Source organism: Rhincodon typus, chromosome 8 (genome assembly GCF_021869965.1).
Source record: "Rhincodon typus isolate 14 chromosome 8, sRhiTyp1.1, whole genome shotgun sequence".
NCBI classification, from domain to species: Eukaryota; Metazoa; Chordata; class Chondrichthyes; order Orectolobiformes; family Rhincodontidae; genus Rhincodon; species Rhincodon typus.
Window position 1 is genome coordinate 39,983,229 of NC_063339.1, and position 23,645 is coordinate 40,006,873.

The following is a 23,645-nucleotide window of genomic DNA, read 5'->3' on the forward strand; positions in this document are numbered from 1 at the left end:
AACACAGCAGGCCAAGCTGCTCCTATGATGCTGCTTGGCCTGCTGTGTTCATCCAGCCCTGCACCTTGTTGTCTCGGATTCTCCAGCATCTGTAGTTCCTACTATCTCTGATTCAATGTAAATTGACTGACTTTTTCTCTTCTCAACTGATGTGAATCATAGAATAAAATCAAAATTTAGGACAACTTACAAAGCGTGGTGGCTGTTTGCAGTTTCGTGGTTCAATTAACAGTGATTTATTGAACAAATAGTCCGTAAACTCCTTTTCATTCCTGTTTTCCATTGGATTCAGATTTTCAAAGAATTTCTATGCATTAACACAAACAGATCTTTAATATGACTTTGTGATCTACTGTAAAAATATTAGTCAAAAACTGGCAATAAAAGGTGAATTTTATGAAAGAAGTACCAGAATAGCTACCTTTATGTCAGCCTCCACTTGTAGGCAGTAGGGCTGATTCTGATACTGTTGAATTTCTCCTGTGATTTCAGCTACTTTCCTTCGTTTGCTAAAATTTATTAGTTCTTTCCCACATCGTTTTAGAAAATCTGGATTCCCTACTTCGGTCTTCAGAATATTTGTCAAATAAATACCTTTGGTCAGAAATAATTCACAAACATTGGTCTTAAAACTTAGTTCCAACATACTTAACCAATTAGAAAATAATCAAGCCAGTGATTTCAATGTTATTAGTTGCTGCTGAAAAAGTGGGTAAGAAGTTAGTGAGAAAAAAGACTTTGGTTAACAACCAAGTTGACATAATATATAAGTAGCTAACAGAAATTATGTGCTGCCATTTACCAATGCATTACAGAAGCTGGTATAATGCATAATTCATTGTTAAATTACATCAAAATACCAAATTGATAAGTAGTTGAATTGCCTACCAAAGAAAGGCACACAAGGTGGGTTTATTGACTTAAGTTTAGCTAGGTACTTCTTGAAATGGTCTTGACTTAGGTCCACTGCTTCTTCTAAAACCTTTTTCTTTCTCTCAGGCAATACCTGTGTAAAATATACAATAAAAGGTGCTATAATATAGTTTAAATAAATCAAGTGCTAGATGACTAAAAAACATTCCTAGAAGTCAAATTCCTTTAAAAAAATGACAGTTATGATAGAAATTCAACATATACTGGGATTAAAAGTAGTTTGTTTGCATTTTCTTATTAACAAAAGCACCTCTGATTTTTCATACAGGAATCACATTTGTCAAACAAGAAAAGAGGACAGGTGAGGTTTTATTCTTGAAAGGATGCATGATAAACCAATGACAGGGCAGTTATAGTTTAACCTCCGTGGTGGAAAAACTTTTAGAAATGATGAAGCAAAATAATGTAAAGACACTTGAACAAGTGTGGAAGGAAAGTCAACACAGATTTGCTGAGGTTAGAACATGTATAATTAATTTGTTAGAGCAGCTTTTCGTGCAGTAACAAGGAGGGTTGATGAGGGTAATGCAGTTAAGCTAATGTTCATTCACTTTCAAAAGGCATTATAAGATAAAGGCATTAATAAAGTTGAAGAATGGGCAAATAATTGGCAAATTAAGTTTCAACAGATAAATGTGTAGTCATACATTTTAATAGGTAGAATAAGGAGGTAACTTGTTACTTAGAAGATGCAAGTTGAGGTAGGTAGAGAAGACAAGGAATCTCAGAATACAAATGCTCTGATCACTAAAAGTTGTGCTACAAGTCAACAAGCTAACAAAACAAAAAGGAAACCATTCAACTGATTTTATTTTTAGTCTGATTGCATTGAAAAGTAGACAGGTTATGCTAAACTTGTCTCCAACTTAACTTAGACCACAGAGAGTACAGTGTACTATTCTGTTTGCCCTATTGTAGAAAGGATGGAGGCATACGGGAAAGTTTTTTTTTGTTATTCATTTAAGGGAAGAGGGCATCGCTGGCTAGGCAGCATTTATTGCCCATCCCTAATTGTTCAGAGGGCAGTTCGGAGTCAACCACATTGCTGTGGATCCGGAGTCACGTGTAGGTCAGGCCAGGTAAGGATGGTAGTTTCCTTCCCTAAAGGACATCAGTGAACCAGATGGGTTTTTCCTGACAATCGACATTGGATTCATGGGCATCATTAGATTCTTTTTAATTGAATTCAAATTCCATCTGCCATGGCAGGATTTGAACATGGGTCCCCAGAAAATTACCTGGGTCTCTGGATTAACGGTCCAGCGATAATACCACAAGGCCATTGCCTCCCCAAATGTGCAGAGATGATTTGTAAGGATAATATTAAAACTCAGTGTATTTAAAATCAGGGAAGGATTAGCAGGCTGGTCTCTTTTCTCCTGAAAAGAGGATGAGGTTTCAACACTATGAAAGATTTTAACTGAGTAGAGAAATGTTTCTCTTGTAGCTAGAAGCTATCAATATAAAATAGTAACCAAGACATCCAAAAGGGGATGCAGAAAAATGTCTTTTCCCAAAACATGTTGCGAGCATGGATTTTGCTACCAGAGGTGAATATTATAGTTCCATTCAAAGCAAAGCTAGACCACCATATGAAAAAAAAGGGAATAGAGGGTTATGACGATAGAGTAGATAAGTAAAGATGGGAGGAGGCTTAAGTAAACCACATATTTTGACATGGACTAGTTGAGCCAAATAGCCTGTTTCAATGCCATTTATCCTGTGTTTTATCTCAGTCAGCTTAAAATCCACAAATTTCTCTTCATCCTCTGAAACACTGACCACTCTAAGTTTACAAACATTGTGAAGACAAAATCAAGAACTAAAAAAAAGGAACAAATCATGATCACAAACTACATAGATTCAGTTTCATTCAAAGAAGTTTTTAATATGCACACATCAGATGCTATCAAGTGAAACCCTCAATGAGGCAGAAGTAACTGGCCACATTGGCCTTTTATATCATATATGAAAGAGAATGTGCATGACAACGCAATCCCAGCTGAAAATGGAAACTTCTGAAAACATTTTCTCTCTTATAAACTCCCCCTCACCACCACCCCTCCCTACCTCAAGCTGTTAAATTTAGATTAATACTCGCTAGCATTGGGCAAGAGTAGGAAAGAAGAGGGCAGGAAGAAGAAAAATAATTTCAATAAAGAAAAACACTTACATTAAGATTACATTATGCTTAAATTAAAACACAATTAAAAAATCAACTTAGCATCACCATCTTTTAAAATCATTGATAAGCAATGGTGAATATTAAATAAGCAAGGAAGAACAAAATCTACATATAGCATTTTCTGAATTGTGCAACTTTCTTCAAGTAGCTGCTAATTGATCGGTTATTATAATGAAACTTTATATACAGGTTCAAACTATAACTGGTCATCGTTGTACATACTGGATGAAAGATTCACATTTATCAGATTTGTTTCATGCAGGTCAATTACAAATAAGAAGATTAACTGCCTGACATATATTATTCAAATATGCAAATAGTAGCTGATAAATTGATGTCAACAATTGATTTAATTATGAATAGTACTTTCTACTTGAATAGAAGAAATAACTGCAAATATTAATTGATCAGTCGGAGGTGCAAAACAAACTAAAAAACAGTCCATGTAAAACACTCACCTCAAAAGTATGATCCAGCCTATAAACTGGCACAGAGTTTACTGTGCTGACAATCTCCAGGACACCATTAAAATTGTTGAGCTCCTGGAAAACCTGCAAGATCTCTATAATTCGACCTAAAATGGCTACTCTCTCCTCAAAATTTTCTGCTTCTACAATGCACCTGGAGGAGGCAAAATAATCAATATTCACAAGTAGAAAACATGAAAAGTATTGTGTCAGAAAATTTATACTGCCCAACTGTTCTATATTTGTCTTGCTGAAAAACACGCCAATCTCTTTTCTATATTGTATTGCAGGTGTAGTTAGCTATCAAAATTAGAGATTTTCAAAACATGGGAAGTCAAATGTTGTAAAGATAGTAAATAGAAATGCCTGATTACCATATATACTCAGTTAATAGTTAATCTTGTCTAAAAGTCCATCCTGACTTTTGCCAAAAATTTCCAACTCTATTTTACTTGCCATCCTCATGGTCGAAATCAAACTTGTCCTGGTGCAAACCTGCCAGTTCAAAGGCTACTATTTAGCTCCTTGTCTGCGCGGAGTATTAAAAATATTTTCGAAGTCCTTTTGCGCTCAACTTGTGGACAGGGCTGATAGGAACAGTCTCTGACCTTGCAACTCTATGTATTGTAAGCAATTTTAAGAAAATCAATCATTCATTGGGTAGAGAATCATTGGCTGGGCAAGTATTTATTGCCCATCTCCAATTGCTCTTGGAAAGGTGTTGGTGAGGACTTGCAGGGACCTCCCTCCTGACTGTCCACCACCGTGCCACCGGTGGCACAGGGCTACCTAGGGATAGTGATCATGTTATCAGTGCAGCCTCCGCTGAAGCGTTGTTGTGTTTTCCCGCCTGTTATTTGAACTCTGGAGTCCGTTGAGTTGGATTACCTCACTTCCGGTTTTCCTCTGCAGTGGAGTGTATATGGGGTCAAGCTCTATGTGTGGAGAGAGATGAGCGAGTATTGGTAGTGTCTTTTTGTAGCCAATTGATGTTCATGTACCCTTGTTGTTAATTTCCTTCCTGTTTGTCCAATGTAGTGTTTGTCACAGTCTCTGCAGGGAATCTTGTATATGACACTGGTCCTGTCCATAGTGGGTAGTGGGTCTTTGGTTCGGGTGAGCAGTTGTCGTAGGGTTGATGTGGGTTTGTGTGCTACTCTGATGCCCAGTGGTTGTAGGAGTCTTGTGGTCAGTTCAGATGTGTTCCTGATGTAAGGTAGCGTGATGAGTGTGTCGGGGCATGCAGTATCTTCCTGTGACAAACACTACATTGGACAAACTGGAAGGAAATTAACAACAAGGGTACACGAACATCAAATGGCTACAAAAAGACACGACCAATACTCACTCATCTCTATCCACATAGATAAGGAGAACCATCAATTCGGTTGGGACAACACCAAGATCCTGGGATAAGCAAAGCAGAGACAAGTACGGGAATTCCTAGAAGCCTGGTACTCCACGAAGAAAGCCATCAACAAACACCTAGAGCTCAACCCCATATACACTCGACTGCAAAGGAAAACCGGAAGTGAGGTAATCCAGCTCAGACTCCAGAGTTCAAATAACAGGCGGGGAAATACAACAGCGCTTCATCAGAGGCTGCACTGATGACGTTACCCAGCAGGGTAATGAAACTTGTGGAAAAACAACGAACCAGCTCGGCAAGCCAACCAACCACAACCTGAGCTACAAATCTACTCCAAAACCTTCTTGTGAACATGTTGTCTGGGACAGAGTGTGTCAGGTGAAATCCTGGGAGTATGACTACATCAGGCTGTTTCCAGATTAGTGAGTAAAACAGTTCTCCCAATTTAGTCGCTAGCCCCCAGATGTCGGTAAGGAGGGCTTACAGAGTCAGCAGGGCTAAGATTATCATAGTCGTTCCAGTGTTCATGTTAATGCCAGATGGTTTGCTTGATTTTAATCCTATTGTGAGACATTTTAAATGGTTGTTAGGCCATTTCAGAGGACAGTTGAGAGACCCACATTGATATGGGTCTGGAATCACACATAGACTAGACCAGACATAGACTAGAACCCATCACTAGGGCATTACCTGGGTCTCTGCATTATTAGTCCAATGACAATAGCTAGACAATGGAAGAGGATCAAGAAGAATAATACTTGCATACGAATCAAATCCTTACTTTATTGACAAACATTTGGCCTCAGAAACTCAATACGTACACAAGTATAAATGGCAAGTCATTTGGCTGAGTGTTTCACACTAAGTTGACCTGCTGAGTAGATGAGCTGTTTCAATTCAATGCTTTTCAATTCAGCACCTTTATTTTGAACTATTCCTATCAGTTTCCAATTCCAACCTTCAAGGTTACGGTCATCATTTCTCTTCTGGTAAGTTCCTTGTTCTGCTTCATTAGGCGAAATCAGATGTGCTGCAACCTTCCTTATTGGAAAACACTCCTCTGGGCTAGTTTTGGCTTTATGCTAAAACTGTTCCCCACTTTGATTACAAATTGTCAACCTACAAGGTAAAGCTGCCTTATGAACATATATTAAAAATGTTATCTTTGTGCTCATTCTCTGTCAAGTTTTCTGCTATAAAAATGTGATATCTACATTGTAATTACACCCCCTTTCCAGTGGAGGTCAATGACTTCTAACTCTGCTTCACACAATCTTCACTATAAATGTGCAACACCATAGGTAACCAACTCGTGCTTTAGGTAGATATCTACTACATGATGAACTTTGGAATGTGTCATGTGCATAATTTGTGGAATTGTTAGCTTCAGGAATTGACATTCTTCTGAAATCTAAAACAAAAGATACACAATTTTCTCACTGTCTTTTGGTACAATAAGTAAATAAAGTAAGATCAGGTATTTCACACCTGGAGGCAGGAACAGATGAACCCCTAAATTTAGTCAGTTATTTACTTGGAATGCTAAAATCACAATTTAAAACATCACTTCACCAAAACAAATAAAGTAGCAGCCTGGGAATGAAGTGATTATTGAGGCTACGATGTGGGCCACAAATACAGTGTTTGTTCAGCCTATTAAAAACTATGAATAGTATCCACACAACGGGAGTCAAAAGTCTATAGGGATGAGTTTTTATCCAATAACTTTGATCCAATCCAGGAAATGAAGGATCCTTTTCATTTGTGGTCTATGGAATACAGTGGTATCATGTGGCTCTTTGTCTTTGAAAGCATTTCTACATGTGAAATGGAAGGTTCCATATGACCTCTAATCAAATAAACAAATGTTGGAACTTGGTTTTATAGCCCAAGCTAACAGAAATTCAGGCTTAAAAAATGTTAAATCACTGAAATAAAATCAACTTTTGGTTCTCTAATTCTTTGGATAGCTTTAGCTTTGTAAATTACTTGGCTCAAATGAGAAATAGTTAAAGTATGTAACTGGCATATGTATATACATTACTGTGATTTTCAAATTTCCAGCATCCACAGAATTCTGCTTTTCTTTTAGAGTTTAAGTTCTGTAAATAGGTTTGTGTAGTTAATTTGACCTTTATGTATTTTCTGTTTCTTGTGACATTGTAAACACAGTTTTAACGCACTACAGTGCAGACAAGGTCTGATTCTTAATAGGACTCCAATTTCTCTGAAAAATAAAAAGCGACAGTAGCCTTTACAAAGTGACCTTATAATTTAACCATTAGTTCTTTTAACTAAAAGATACTGATAGACTTTGGAATTCTCTAGAATACGTGGACGTATCAATTAAAAATTTGGGGTGATTTTAAATTACGATGTGATGTGACATATTCTCTAAGCAGACAACAATTTACTTTGCTGGGGCCTTGTTATCATTGTAGAGATTTGTGAAGGTAGAAAGGAAAGGAGGACAAGCTGCAATTAAAAAGTTTGATTCCATTAAACAGTTGATTTCTCAAGGAACTGGTCAGGCAGTAGCAGGAAGTGATATCAGTAAGATCGTCATCATTGTTAAAGAAACCAACCATAAACTGGGCACACGTTGCCTAGCCAATCTGAGACTGATCATGTTCTGTACATGCAAGGAGAAGTCAAATGGAGTTCAGGATGCCTCTGATCATGTCCATGGCCAGTAGCTTGCAAAGTTTAATAAGCCATAACTCTTAACAGTCCAGTGTAAAGTAAGAAGACAGAGGATAACTCCAGTCAACAAAATAGAACAGAACAAGAAACATGCATTCAGTCAATCAGAATTTGTGAGCTGGTGTCCCAAAATAAATTGACTGAAAAATCACAGTTTTAATTAAGTATCATTCTTTTGTACTTATTGTGATAAACTTGATAAAATTAAATTCTTTGAAAGGTCAGCACGGTGGCTCAGTGGTTAGCACTGCTGCCTCACAGCCCCAGGGACCTGGGTTCGATTCCACCCTCGGGTAACTGTCTTGTGTGGAGTTTGCACATTCTCCCCGTGTCTGCGTGGGTTTCCTCTGGGTGCTCCAGTTTCCTCCCACAGTCCAAAGATGTGCAGGCTAGGTGGATTGGCCATACCAAATTGCCCGTAGTCTTCAGCGATGTGTAGATTAGGTGGGTTGGGTCTGGGTGGGATGCTCTGTGGGTCGGTGTGGACTTGTTGGGCCGATGGGCCCGTTTCCACACTGTAGGGATTCTATGATCTTCTATGAAACCTGTTGAAATGCACTTGTACCTGAGATGGTCTCGTAACTGGTCAGTACTAGTAGACATATGGATTGGTTGTTTGAAACTTTGTCTACAACAGTAACTGATTAAGATCATACAATTAAGATAAAGCAATAAGATAAACCTTACAAGTGGATTAAAGTAACTCAGATTCAATGATAGAGAAACTGAATCCCATCAAGCACATGCCTTGAATCCTTGGAAAAGAGTGGCTTACTGGGTAAAGAAAGCCAGCTAAAATACTTAAGTCTCCTTAATACCCCACTGAATAGGACATGTTGTTTGTGTAAATTACATTCAAGTATGGAATAAGCTGCTAAAGACTGTCAGATTTATATGTGCATAATATATAAATATATACATATTATCTTTTTAAGAGTTTGGATTTTCAAAGCAGTGGTACATGAGTGTGGTTATTTTTGAGAAGGGCTGATTAAAAATAAAAACTAGATCAGATAGTCATTCTGGACCGGGGACCTAATCCAGTATGCATCAGAAAGCATGGACCCCTGGAATGTTAATGAAAAATACTGAATGTTTTATGACAAGTGGAGTAAACACTGAAGGCCATTAGCTTGTATTTATATTAGAAAAATCAAGGATTGAAAGTTCTAGTGGAATCTCAGAGGAGACTTGACTGGAATAAGAAGCAAATATAGCCTCTCTTCTGGGAAGGGTTTTGTCTGGAGCAGTTCAAACAATAATTTACCTCAGTAGAAATGTTTAATTCGTGCAACTTCCAGATCAGGAATATTTAGCTAGAAATCTGCAGGTTACCAGAAGTTAGACATACGAGTATAAATGTAAGAATACTTCACAGTTCACAAGAAAGAAACTAGGGAGAATCAACTCAAATTTGAAGTTTGACATGGAGATATAATTTCTTTGGATGAATTGCTATAAAGTGACGATGTTGGGAGATAGGTTGAAACTTTTTGCTTTGGTGGGTATTTTAAGATTTTTCTAACTGTGATTTATATCTACATAGTTTATTTTTCTGTCTCTTTTGTACATTAAACTTCTGTCCTGTTGTTTAAATAAAGCTCTGTAGCCTTATGTAACTATATTTCAGTGAATAACCACCAAGTTCACTAAAATAAAAACAAATAATCTGTCAGGCCAAGTTTCATTCTATGATCTGACTTGTCTAGCAGTATCATCAGCTGGGAACATAAGAGAATTACTTAACTTGAACCGTGATCGTGACAGGAACTCCAAGGAGGACAATGAAAATATTTTAGATGTGTCATCAAAGCATAACACTGAACTGGTTAAACATTCATCACTGGCTCATAACCGACCCAAATAGAGGAAGTTAATTTGTGAAGGCACCAAAAACAAAGTATTTGTCAGATACACACTCAAGCAACATCTAGACACTAGACAGCACACAAATCATCAAACAATTTATTTATTGAACCGTATGACCCCCTACCTCACTGCATGTGACATATCTGCAGATTGCACATTGAACTAATCAACCATTTCAGAACCCAATGAACCCAAATGAAAGCAAGACATCTTCAATGTTAAGGGACTGCCTAAGATAGTTTTTGTTTTGTTTTTAAAAGGGCTATGGCTATAGATGCAGTTTAAAGTGACAGTTTAATTTGGCTCCTATGTCTCTTTTCTGTCTTATTCTTAACACTTCAGAAATTATGTTTAAAAGGGTCCCAGCACAACTCAACATGTCATCAAAAAACTTTTCCAATTATCAAACACAAAACAAGTTGCTGAGGAAATGCTGAAGGCAGGAAAGAAAGGCAAAGCCAGACAATATGACAGAACAAAATATTACAAAACTGGTATTTAACCAACCAGGTTAAAGTGATGCCACTCTTACAGCTGCCATACCATTTCTTGTGTTGGGCGGTCATACTGACAAGAAATGCTCGCTCAAAAAGGTCTGGTTGAACATAATCATGGAAAGTTGTAATTTTTTGATAGGACCCTTGCATCAATAAACATCCATATATCCTTACTTTCATTAAAGTAATTCAGAATAATACTCTCAATCAAATTACTTTCCTGTCCCAAGGGAATACTTAAAGCATCACTGTACTGTCAAGGTTGCGCACTTGTCTGACGATCAATGATTCAACCACTCTAGCCAATTGTGATAATACTATGGCTTTAAAGAGGTGTATTTTGTCCTAATACTTTTTTTTAACGAAGGTTGAGACAGAGGTGCCAAGCACTCTGCTCAAAGCCAATGAAGTAAACAGCTTGAGAGACCCTGGGGATTTTTTTTAACGTTAGAATAACAGAAGCAGCCTGAATGGATGGGGTCAATCTCCCACAGTATCAGGATTTTTAATTTTAGCTCTCAGCAGTTGCTCGGGTCTTGAAGCTAGATGTGGAAACTCTCATTCCTCCATGTTACAGTTGAAAGCCAGAGTTCTCTTCCTGCTGAAGTTGCATGTGGGAATCTATTTTACTGAATTTGCCTCTGCCAAATTTGCCTTTGTTTATGGGATGTCACTATATTGGAATATTTAATTAGTAGTAGTTAATATATTTATTATTTTGTTAAGCATTTCAATAGAATTACAGTTAAGCCAATTCTTTTATATTAACTAGGCTAAAAATAAAATGTGTTTTGCTTAAAGTCGAGTAGTTTGACCAATCAAATTGCATCTGGAATGCAATGTCTTACACTTACCTTTAAAATAAGAAAAAGTTAGGGTCTAAGCTATCTTCAAAATATATTTTGATGGGGCTTGGTCTGGTCCATGACACAATAACTGCCTAATATAGACAATACTCCTGTAGCATTCATCCATAATGATAAAGGCATTAACAAAAAAATGAGGTTCGGGTGGGATTATTGGAACCACAGAAGGCACAACAGTAAACATGCAGGTTTGAAAGTCATATTAAAACAATTTTAAACAATTACTCTCCAGGAACACAGTCACATTCATTTATAGACCAGCATTCTACTTACTTTTCAAACCACAGAGTAAGGTTTGTTGTATGTCGAATCATTTTCAGTAAATTTGGAGAATTTAGCTCTTTGTTTTCTTTTGTCCAGACGCTACCCACAAGCTCAGATGGTTGAACAGCCCTGTTAGAAGAAATTAAAATATAGAGAACATTAATTTGGAGATTTCAAAAATCATTACCTATAATCATAAGGGCAAAGTCACATCTAATTATAAGGAGGTCTGCAAAAAGGAAATTTTATATTTTTCACTTTTACGAGGTCTTAAAAATATACATTCGAAAGCACTTGAATACTATAGAGCAAACATTTTTAATTGCTAAAGGGATAAAGTTTCAGTCATGACTATTTGTGACAACATTGATATTACAAGTTGTGCATACATGAAATTGCAACAATTATTGTCTGACCCCAAATGCACAAGTGGAAGTAATAATTAAATCAAATAATATTTGAGACTTGGCACAACCCAGTATGCAAGCTGACCACTTCTGCATTGTATCAACATGCTTTCCTTAACTTATAATATAGATTGCTTATAGAAATCATACATTTCATTATAATTCAACCAACTATTCTATTGATGGTCCCTTTTTATACACTTTATATCTTTCACTCTATTTTGAATTCATTCAACTTTCTCATTAAGCCCTTATTATTTTTAACATGAAGTGCATCTCAACCCTTTTCTTGCCATAGCAATGTAACAGGGAAAAATTGACTTGAAACAAAAATCAACAAAGCAAGATTTTTAAATTAAAATATAAATGCAGAAGTATTATGCGGAACAGCAAGCACTTTGAATTACCTGAATGTTTTAAATGGATTACCACATTCTACTGTCAATTGACATTGCAAGAGGCTACCTCACAATCATATATGTGATCTTCTGCAAAGTAAAAATTGTACAAAGACCACCAAAATTAAATGAGTTCACTACTGAATTAGCAGAAATTATTTTTGAACATACCGCTTGTAGGAAGAAAAGTATGTCTAAAGTGAACAAGGTAAAGTTGCCATAGTCTTAGCAGACCATAGGACTGCTCCCTCACTAGAGGTAACAAATTGGTGGGGTTTAACTTTAGAGCCACCATTCTTCAGGTAAGAAGAGAGGTTGACAAGGAGAATGTGGGAATTGAACCCACATTATTGGCATCAATCTGCATTACAAAACCGCCATTCAACCAACCCTCAACTGAGTGAATACATAAACAAGTATTCAATTTTATTTATGTTTTCTCTGAAATATTATCAAGTTTTAAGCTATCGGCAGATCACTTGCTACGTGGCATGAGCCATTTTAGGATCTATAGAAAATTATATTTAAGTGCAAAGTATGTTTAAACAAATTTAGAATTCTCACTTCATTAAGTCTTACAATTATTGATTCAAAAGGCACTTATTTGTTCATAAAAGGTAAAGTCACCATAGTCAAACAACTGAGCTAACTGGCACCCTTATTTGTTCATGTACTAGGCATCTTTTTATTCATTCACGGGATGACAGCGTCACTGGCTAAGCCAGTATTTATTGCCCATCCCTAATTGCCCAGAGGGCAGTTAAGACTCCACCACATTGTTGTGGGTCTGGAGTCGCATGTAGGCCAGACCAGATAAGGATAGCCATTTCCTTCCCTAAAGGACATTAGTGAACCAGATGGGTTTTTCTGACAATGGGTTCATGGTCATTATTTGACTCTTAATTCCAGATTAAGATGTGCATGTAAGATTTATACTGAATCAATCTAATTCATTTTAGGAATAGCATTGTTCAATATCAAATTCAAACAGATGCAATAAGGCAATTGTTTTCCTACAGAATCATTAAAACAAAATGGAACTATCATTCAGAGAACAGGAGACGCTGTTCGGGTCTCAAGAACGAAAGATCAGCTGGTGGTTGGGCAAGTGGAGACACCAGTTTCATTGATAAGCTGACAACTAACTGAATGGGGAACAAGTCAGTGGGACATCTTTCCACTTTCTGTGAAGAGACTGAAAAATACAAGAAGTCATGTGTGAAGGTCAGTCACACCAGTTATGTCTAAAACAAAGATTAGCTAACGAGGGAGGATTAGTTCATCGGTTTATTAAACAACAGGCTAGACTGCTAAAGTTAAAATACTGATCTTGCATTTACAATGTTCAAGATATCTCAAAGTGCATCACTAGTTAAAAAAATGCAGTCCTCGTTATCGTGTAGTATGTGTACAGCAAGGCCCCATAAATGGGATGAATAAACAATGAGCTGTATACTAATGTTGGTTGTGGGACAACTGTTGACAAGAATATTGGAAAAAATCAATCTTGCTTTTTGAATAGTATTGTGGAACCTATTACGTCCATTTTTACTTTAATATCTCATCTGAAAGTAAGGTAGTCATTAAGAATAACATCATAAGAGGAGCATGACATTTTTGGACACTATGAAACGTTTGAAATTAGTTAAGAGGAGACTTGATTCTAACTAGTACTAATTACAAATATCAATTGCCAGATGAAAATAATTCAATTCAATTGTTTCACCAAAGTATTTTGAGGCTATCAATTGAAACATTGGAGAAGACCCTAACTTGATGCCCCAGGGCTATACTGTACTGCCATTTTCTAATTAAACATGCTCTAAATTATTGACACTGCTTACAGAGACTTTAAAATACAAATCCAAAATTTGTAACTGGTATGTCTTGAAGACAACTGTATAAAAGTTTGAACTAATTACTGAGGAAGTACTACATTCAAAGTGAGTATGCAGGAAGTGCTGAACTAACAGTGAATATGACAATATGCAGCAAATTTCTATTATTTAACTGGTCCTGGAAATTATTTGGTAATTATCTTTTGGATCTCAGATTTTAACAACCTTACAAAGTGTTTGTGCTGAACTTTAATAAAATCCGAAGCTACAGGCTCTTTACATTAGCTAAATTACTATTTTACCTGTAAAGATCAGATTCTAAAAGTGTAAGCTGTCGTGCTATTTCAATTGGATGAAGAGTCATAAGATCAAATGTCTCAATTTGCCCAGGTCGACTAATATGCCATTCAATTTGAGGTGGTGGATCCGGAAAAGTAATAGCATGACTGATTCCATTTACTTGAGTTTGTCTCTTGCGGTTAATAATTTTTGTAATAGATTCTACCCACTTTTTCATGGCTTTCCCTGCAAAAATAAAATATTAACTTGCATTACGCAGAATACAGATTTTAACAACATCAGGCATAAAGTAGCAAGGCTAAAAGCTGTCTGTTTTGTTTAAATATTCATTAACTCTTAGACTTAGAGCATAAGAACATAAACACCAGAAATAGGTGTAGGCCATCTGGCCCTTGGAGCCTACTCCGCCATTCAATAAGATCGTGGCTGATCTTTTCATGGCCTCAGTTCCATTTACGTGCCCTCTCACCATAACCTTTAATTCCTTTACTGTTCAAAAAACTATCTTAGCTTTAAAAACATTCAGTGAGAAAGCCTCAACTACTTCACTGGGCAGAAAATTCCACAGATTCACAACCCTTTGGGTGAAGAAGTTCCTCCTCAATTCAGTCCTAAATCTGCTCCCCTCTAATTGTGAGGCTATGCCCTCTTGTTCCAGTTTCACCCGCCAGTGGAAACAACCTCCCTGCTTCTATCTTATCTATTCCCTTCATAATTTAATATGTTTCTATGCTTCTACTCTTCAAAATTCCAATGAATATAATCCCTATCTATTCAGCCTCTCCCTCAAAAGCCAACCCTCTCAACTCTAGAATCAAACTAGTGAAACTCCTTTGCAACCCTCTAGTGCTAGTACATCCTTTCTCAAATAAGGAGACCAAAACTGCATGCAGTATTCCAGTGTGGCTTCACCAGCACCCTACACAGCTACAACATAACCTCGCTGCTTTTAAACTCAATCCCTCTAGCAATGTAGGTCAAAATTCCATCTTTTTTCTTAATTACCTGTTGTATCTACAAACCAAACTTCTGTGATTCATGCACAAGGACACTTAGGTCCCTCTGCACAACTGCATGCTGCAATTTTTTACCGTTCAAATAATAGTCCCTTTTGCTGTTATTTCTACCAAAATGGATGACTTCACGTTTATCAACACCGTACTCCATCTGTTAGACCTTCACCCACTCACTTAAACTATCTATATCCCTCTGCAAACTTCCAGTGTCCTCTGCACATTTTGCTCTATCACTCATCTTAGTGTCATCTGCAAACCTTAACACAAAAAATGTGGTCCCCAACTCCAAATCATCTATTTAAAATTATAAACAATTGCGGTAACAGCAGTGATCCCTGAGGCACATCCTATGGATGACTTGCATGGATTGATTTCTCACTTGGGTTTAATCAGCCTGCTGGCACCATTTATGAAACAACATAGTCAACTTCTTACATTTAAGCCTTACAATGGGTTGATAGTACAAAAACGAGACTATGATAATGAGTTGATATTTCATACTACTGCTGTTGAGTTTACTGCTGTGGATTTAGACAGGACTGCAGGAGGTCAGGGCATTACTGCATATAACATAAAAACATGTACTTTAAACAGTATTTTTTTGAAAAAGGCAAGCATACAAATAAAAGCACCACAACAAAGAAAAGTGAAGTTGCAACAAATGTAAAGGATCTGACAGAAAAGATCGTAGGAAATTGTCAGAAAACTGAGTTTTTAATACTACATAATTCAATTGAATAAAGTCGATAGTGAAGTAATAAATCTACAGCAATGAAACTTTTTTCCCAAAAAAAAAGCCAACCTCCGACAGATCCAGTTTTCCATAATACACACCTTTCACACTTGAAATAAATGCTTCCAACCTATTAAGTAGCATATTATCCCTCTCAAAGTCATAGAAATGATGTTCTACCCAATGTCGAAACACATTTAGCACCCTAAAAAGAAAACAGGTTGTTAAACCAAGTAATAAAATACCACAATACCCTTTAAGTTAGATGAATATTGTTAAAAATGTCTTGCATTTAATATACAATTTCACATTGTTCTATAACTGTCAATAATCTTTTAAATCAGAAAGTACCAGCTATGATTATAAACTGGTCAATCACATAAGCTGTAACCAGCTTCTGTCACCTGTTTGTGCCCATTTGGAGCAGAACCTTTACCAACAAGCAGCTAAACATGACAATCATACCCTGTAGAAGAGTCTACCCAACAACATCATTTCAAATCCACTTGGTTACTGTAAAATTGTTCTTCTATTTTAAAACAGTTATGCTGACAGTTATGCCAAGATAGAGTCGTAAGATATTGCACCATATACTCTTTAACAACTTACAATTGGTTTAAAAGTACACATTAGTGCTCATTTTTTTCTCTTTGGCACAATTTTAAAATTACACTGAGAAACAGAAACCTGGAAAACACAACAATAAGAAATACAAGGGATTCATAAAACTCTACATAGATGCTTTAACAAGATAGTTTTTCCAATGAACAGCAGCTGATATTGGCATAGGTGAAAGCTGGGGAAGGAAACTTCTTTTTGTTGATCTTTGCTGTCCATGCTGGCTCAAATACTTCCTAGAAAAATGTCTCACCATTCAGATGAAAACTGGATCTTTAACTGCTTTTCTGCACGTCAGGCATTTCCTGTTAAGTTTGAACTCAACCAGGTATCCTGAAATGTGTTCTCGAGCAATTTGCTGAATCAATTCCATGTGTCTTCCACATGCTTACCAGACTCTACTGCCAAAGAACTTCTGGATGGAGGCTGGAGGAAAACTCTACATATTCAAATCACACACTCTCACATGGAAGATATATTCTAGGTACCATACCAAATAAAATATCAGGAATAATGTACAAGCAGTTCCCTGACTGTAGGCATGGTACAGCTAGTATACGTCATGATCCTGGAATTCATGCTACAACCAGGCTAGGGACAAGTAGTCTTCTTCTTTTAACAGAAGTAGACAAATGTGAGATCAAGAATAATGCTACAAGATTCCAAGGTTTTGAACAAACAACAATATACTTAACCGTACTCAGCTAGAACAGTAATGCAATTTACTATACATACACATCTTATTTCGAACATCTACAATTAAACTGAAGTAAATAGAGGTTAGCAGACAAACTATGGTTGAAAACCTACAGACCATATCAAATAACACATGGTCAAGACTGATTCTTTGGACGTCTCAAACTTTCCCAAATGTTCATGACACTGCAAATCATCAAATCGAATAAAACTTTATACAGGATTCCAATTTCCAATCTCTTTAAGGGTTAACTTCACAGTTCCTTCAAAAACAGCAATGTCATTGACGACCTCAATAATTTTGTTTGCTCACTCTCACAATTAGGACTGCACTCACCTGGAAATGGCAAACTGCACTTCAGCACCTAACCCAGGTATTTCAGTTTGTCCACAGACAGCTAGTTTCACCAAGCTGGTACTGCCCCACCATACTACCCCCAGCTCTGATCTGGATTAGCTGCAAAGGTAAATGCTGCTTATAGCCATCCTTTACCTTTCCTCGCTACGGTACTGAATTATTAATAACAAATAGCTTCTTCTGAGCCCTAACAGTTTTTATACCTCCTCCCGAAACCTAACCCCAACTCTTAGCAAAAATTCAGGAAGTGCTTCTGATTCTTAACAGCTCCAAATCTACAGTATCAGCAGCTTTATAGGATTAAGCTTCTGTTCCCTGCTCCCAAATGCCTTGCTGCCTAGCAGCCCAAAGGCAGGATCACTCCTGTCAAATTGCCTAAAACTGACTGTTCACCACTCTGGGTGAGCCACTGAAAACTTTATATCAAGCCCCATCCTTGTTGATGAACAGCACCGAATATAGCTAACGTTTTGGAATAGCAAATATGTCGACCTCTTGGAAATGTTTTATCGCTGAACGTTATAACATTCAGAGATTCCTGGCTTGCAAGATACGAAAAAGGATGTAAAAGAGGATTTCATCACAAGGTACCAACTGTGACTATATTTCTATCAAAAAAACAAGTAAATGAAAACCTGAGTTGCACTGGCTGGATGTACTCCTTACGAAACCGCTTCAATTCTGCACTAATTGTCTGTTCACCCTTCTCTCTGGCGAGCTTATCTGCCTCAGTGGGCTCTGGGTCAGGTATTTCAAATCTACACAAAACAAAAATTACACGTTCAACAAAAAATATTTATTACAAATGTAAAGCTCCAGAAGCAAAAATGTGGCTAACGGTAGTAGTACTGGCAATGGTGCATACCAACCTTCGTGATTTTGTAAAAGCCAACTGACAAACAATACACCGTCTTCTATGCATCTTTCTTGACAACATTTTACAGGGCCCCCAGCAGTGTTTTTTTTTAAAAAACAGATCTAGTTAATACTTTAATTCCTTATTTACCTTTCTATTAACAAGCTCAGCAGCTCTTGGGGTTTGCAGAATGAACGATACGTTGTTAGAAAAGTGCGCACAAAATTAGGATCTGTAAATAAATATCAAATTACTTGTATTGCAAGTACAATAGCAGCACATTTATCAATAAGTTACATTATAAAATAATAACTACTTGGGCAAAAATTAAACTGTTTGTTGAAACAGCATAATTAGGTGTATCGGCAAATGAGGGTAGATTACCATCTTTTAGTTGGGTGGAAATTGGATTTGAATCCAATCGAAGCTGACTGATGAAGTTTCCTGTCTCAGATAGCTATACATGTCAAAGTGAAATTAAGCAGTGTAGTGACAATTCCTTGCAGCTGTGACTCCACAGGACAAAATCAGTAGTATTTACATTGTTGGAACAAACCAAGTATAAACTCAAAACAAATCCCACCTTCTTCAGAATAGTGTAATAACATCTGTGAACAGGATGATTAGAAAATATCTACAATCAAAACTGTGGGGCTTTTGTGGCACAGTGACATTGCCCTTACCTCTGGGCCAGACAGCCCAGGTTCAAGTCTCAAACAAAAAACAGAAGTTGCTGGAAATGCTCAGCAGGATTGGCAGCATCTGTGAAGAGAAATCAGAGTTAACATTTAGGGTCTTGTGACCCTTCCTCAGAACTGATGGCAGCTAGGGAAATGTTGGTTTATATGGGGTGGCAATGGCCTAGTGGTATTATTACTGGACTGTTAATCCAGAGACCCAGATAACATTCTGGGGACCTGGGTTTGAATCCTGCCACAGCAGAAGATGGAATATGAATTCAATAAATATCTGGAATTAAGAGTCTAATGATGACCATGAATCCATTGTTGATTGTTGGAAAAAACCCATCTGGTTCACTAATGTTCTTTGGGAAGGAAACTGCCTCGTCACAATTGGTGACAAGGTGCAGGGCTGGATGAACACAGCAGGCCAAGCAGCATCATAGGAGCAGAAAGGCTGACGTTTCGGGCCTAGACCCTGCATCAGAATTGGTACCTTGTGACAAAATCCTCTTTTACATCCTTTTTGTGTCTTGCAAGCCAGGAATTTCTGAATATTATAACATTTAGCAATATGACATTTCCAAGGGGTTAGTATGTTTGCTATTCCAAAACATTAGCTACATTCACTGCTGCACGTGAACAAGGATGGCACTTGATGCAAGGTTTTTAATGGCTCACCCAGTGGTTCAAGGGTTACTGAACAGTCAGTTAGGGAAGGATACAGCCTATCCCCACCAATCATTTACTCCTTACGCCCTCCCACACCCTATCTTCTGTACATAAACCAACATTTTCTTAGCTACCATCAGTTCTGAGGAAGGGTCACAAGACCCAAAACATTAACTCTGATTTCTCTTCACAGATGCTGCCAGACCTGTTGAGCTATTCCAGCAACTTCTGTTTTTGTTTCTGATTCACAGCATCCACAGTTCTTTTGCTTTTTTTTAAATCGGGTTCAAGTCCCATTTGATCCAGAAAATTTCGGGGCTGTTGTGATGCAGTGGCTGTGTCCCTAACTCTAAGACTTGGATTCAAGTCAAACCTGCTCCAGAGGTGTGCTACTACACACCTGAATAGCTTGATTAGAAACATCTAAAACAAAAACCATAGCAGACAAGCAAAAACAAAATCACAATACAACCAGAGGTACACCTGAAAGATCATAAAAGAAGCAAGCCAACGAAGCAGTGTGATGTGAATGACATCTTTAATTTTATCATATTACACGTGACAAAGATCAAGAGAGAAGGTAAATCGAGGCAATTAAGATGTGGAAGAGAGAAATAGAGGGAGAGATGGGAAGTGGGTGGGGTGTACAGGACCAGATATCCTCAGGAGGAAGAGAGGAGGAACAGTGACAGGGGAGGTTAAGGGAAAGGGCGGGAGGCTACAATCACAGTACAAGTGAAATGTGGTAGTAACAGGTTCACAGGAAACCTGACAAGAATGAAACAACCTGAAGAGTGAAGACCAGACACAAATGGATAGGCAAGCAAGAGCAGGATGAAAAGAAAAATGCAGGAACAGGGGATAAAACTCAGATTTTAGTAAAGGATTAGTTCAAAAGAAAGCTACAGTGACGAAGAAATAAATCGGTGCCTCACGTTCAATAATGAAATTTACAGCACAGGAAGTGGTCTTTTGGCCCACTGTGTCTGTGTGAGCCATGTAGATATCCAGCTTAATCCCACTTTCGAGTTTGAGGTTCCTAGCTTGTGAGTGCATATCGAAGTACTTGTTAACTGTTATGAGTAGTTCTGGCCTTACCATCCTTTCTGGCAATGAGTTCCAGATCCCAAACACTCTGGTTGAAATTATTCATCGTCAAATCCTTCCTAAACATCCCACATCATACATTATAGTTATGACCCTAATATAATGCCTCAACCAAAAGAAAAAGAGATTTCCTATTGATAATATCTAGTTCCCCTCACATTCACTCATATACACTACATATTGGTCTCCACTCAGCAGGTACAATCATTGTCTAAGGTTTAGATGTGGGACTCATCATTTATGCAAATGAGATTGATACATTGTATACACATGGATCATATTATTGCACAAATATGCACAAATCTGTGAACTCCGGTGCTAAACGTTGGAACTTATCACACTTACAAATTATCCTCAACACATTGGCTTAGTTTTCAGTTCTCCGAACTACTTGTGATTCCTGTCCAAGACCAGTGTTGTGTGGGTGTTTAATTTTAGGTTTCATGCTGTAGTGTCAGAGGTGTAAGGGTCGATTTAAGGTTGAGAGCCCTTTTACAGCTGTACAAGACTAGTTTCTTTATTTTGTTTTACATATGTGTCAAAAAAATTTAGACTCCTCGTTGCAACAATTAAAATGTATTCAGACAGTTAAAAAAATTCAGCGTATGATTTACAATTAGCTTCAATTCAGTGGTGTAGCTGCCAACCCATATAAAACCACCATGCCAGAAATTTATTCAAATGATATTCCCAGCTAACTTCAGATAACCACAACATTTAGATGGTGAACAAATACGTTGTGCTTTACTGCACAGTCATTTATTTTGATATGCAACTCAACTTTAAACTGGTGTGTCAAAACACCTGACCAATACTACATATTGTGTACATATTGTAGTAAAATTTTAATGAGAAATTCCATCTATTCAGCCAGACATTTACCTGCGTACATGTGGTATGTCAGCCTCTCAATCAGTTTTAGCACACTCCCTCCTTTTATAATCGGTATTCCAGATTTAGCTTGTACACTCTCTTCAAATACTATGTTCTCTTCAGAGTCTTCTTCCGCAAAGTTATATACATCTGGACTGGGCAGTCTCAGTGGTTGCTCCTTCGCCTCATGTAAAAGAACTGTGTCTAACATTCGCTCCAGTGTACTCCGATACTGAAGTGAAATCAAAGCCGCCATCCAGTTGTTTTTATCTTCTGCAGACTTAGCAGCAAATATTACACTGTTCTCATCCTTGGAGAGGATTTCAAATGCATGCTTGCATTCACCAGAGTTATCTTTGTCAATGATTTTCACTTTCCGCATTAGAAATTTTTCTTTGAGTCTGTACTCGACGTTGCTACAACCTGGTAGCCGGGACTGTCCATGATTGATCCTGCAACTGATCATTAAACCATCGAAAAGAAAAATATGCCGCTCATGCTTTGCTCCTACTCGGGTTAGTGTTCCTTCCATTATAAATTCATTACAGCACTGTCCAATATCTTTACCTTCCCATCCATCAATGTTTTTCTGGATTTCGTTCATTTTCTTGATGGCAAGGTGCTTACTTCTTATCTGGTGGTTGTAAAGGCGAGGTAAAGGCTGACTACATAATACAGAAAGTAAAATATTATTACATTTCTTTACACAATGAACAATCCAGCAAGAGAACAAGCTGTTTGCACGTTATTGTGTCATATAATTTTTATTGTGTACTTATGGAAGTGGAGGATTCAAAGACTAATTGATCTTCAAAGAAAACAATTACAAAAGAAATTGTCCTCAAAAGTATATTAATCAATATACAGGATATCAGGGCTGGAAACTGCAAAAGATTTCCCACTTGAGTAAATATTAAGCAGTTACAAGAAGAATATGGTTTAGTGCAGAGTAAAACTCATTTGACTCTATCCTATCAATAGGCTTATGTTCCTCTTCATACTACATAATGTGACTTTTTCCACATCCCATACTAACCATCCTATGGTCTTAATGAGACAAATAATTAACTACTACTTCATGTTAGTTAAGGACACTTTCTGCTAGGGACAGACATCCACTAACAAAGATCTTGAGCCAATCCAAAACAATTTTAAGAATTTACAGTCCATAAAGACTGTTAGTTTGTCAAGTCTGAGGTGAATTCAAGTTAGAGCTTGAATGATGAACTGTATATCTGATTTTCTTTTTCCTTTTGGTTTGTACAATTAACTAAGGCTTTGATCATCATTTAACACTCGAAGATCGAAATGGTATTCGCCTTTGCTTCCAATTTTTTAATGCAGGCTTCTCCTTATTTTGACTATGCTAATGTCAGTAATAACAAATTTATTAAAGGAACGGCACCTGCAATTGGCACTACTCTTCATCTAACTAAAACATCCCACTTACATGGCAATGTTAAAAAAGATGCTCAATAATAAAAATAACAAGGTAATTCAAGTACAAAATAAGTTTTTAAAACTAAAATATCGACTGTTTTAAAGCATTCCAAAATCTTCTGAATGAAGATAATTATGGTCTCTCAAACAATTAGTTTGTATTTGTAGATAATGTGACAAAATCGGTCAAAATGGTTCCTATGCAAAAGTGAAAATACTAAAATGATTTAGCTTACCCAGCCCTGCGTTTAGGTAGGTGCTTGTTGCAGATACGTTCCATACTACACTGAAGATTCAGCAAAGTAGTAATGGCTTGTTTCAAACACTCTCTGTCTTCTTCATCTTCACTTCGCTCCTGTAGTTGCTACAATTTTACACAAAAGCATTAAAGGCTTAGTGTGAAACTAACACAGGTATCCAACAATGTAAAAACAAAATCAATATTGAAACAATCCTTTTAAAGGCATTTTTCATATTTTACAGAAGGTAGTGACCATATG

General features: G+C 37.1%; 1 protein-coding gene across 1 annotated transcript in view; it reads right to left on the reverse strand.

Annotated features, from left to right (window-relative positions):
• Positions 1–23,645, reverse strand: part of sos2 (son of sevenless homolog 2 (Drosophila)) — an 82,414-nt gene that overhangs the window by 10,253 nt on the left and 48,516 nt on the right. The window contains exons 10-20 of the mRNA XM_048600107.1: positions 23,382–23,509; positions 21,715–22,370; positions 18,524–18,605; positions 18,153–18,275; positions 15,947–16,050; positions 14,099–14,321; positions 11,163–11,282; positions 3,577–3,739; positions 889–1,006; positions 422–594; positions 187–307 (exon numbers count right to left, since the gene is read on the reverse strand). Of these exons, the coding sequence (XP_048456064.1) occupies positions 187–307; positions 422–594; positions 889–1,006; positions 3,577–3,739; positions 11,163–11,282; positions 14,099–14,321; positions 15,947–16,050; positions 18,153–18,275; positions 18,524–18,605; positions 21,715–22,370; positions 23,382–23,509 (2,011 nt within the window). The remainder of the gene's footprint in view (positions 1–186; positions 308–421; positions 595–888; positions 1,007–3,576; positions 3,740–11,162; positions 11,283–14,098; positions 14,322–15,946; positions 16,051–18,152; positions 18,276–18,523; positions 18,606–21,714; positions 22,371–23,381; positions 23,510–23,645) is intronic.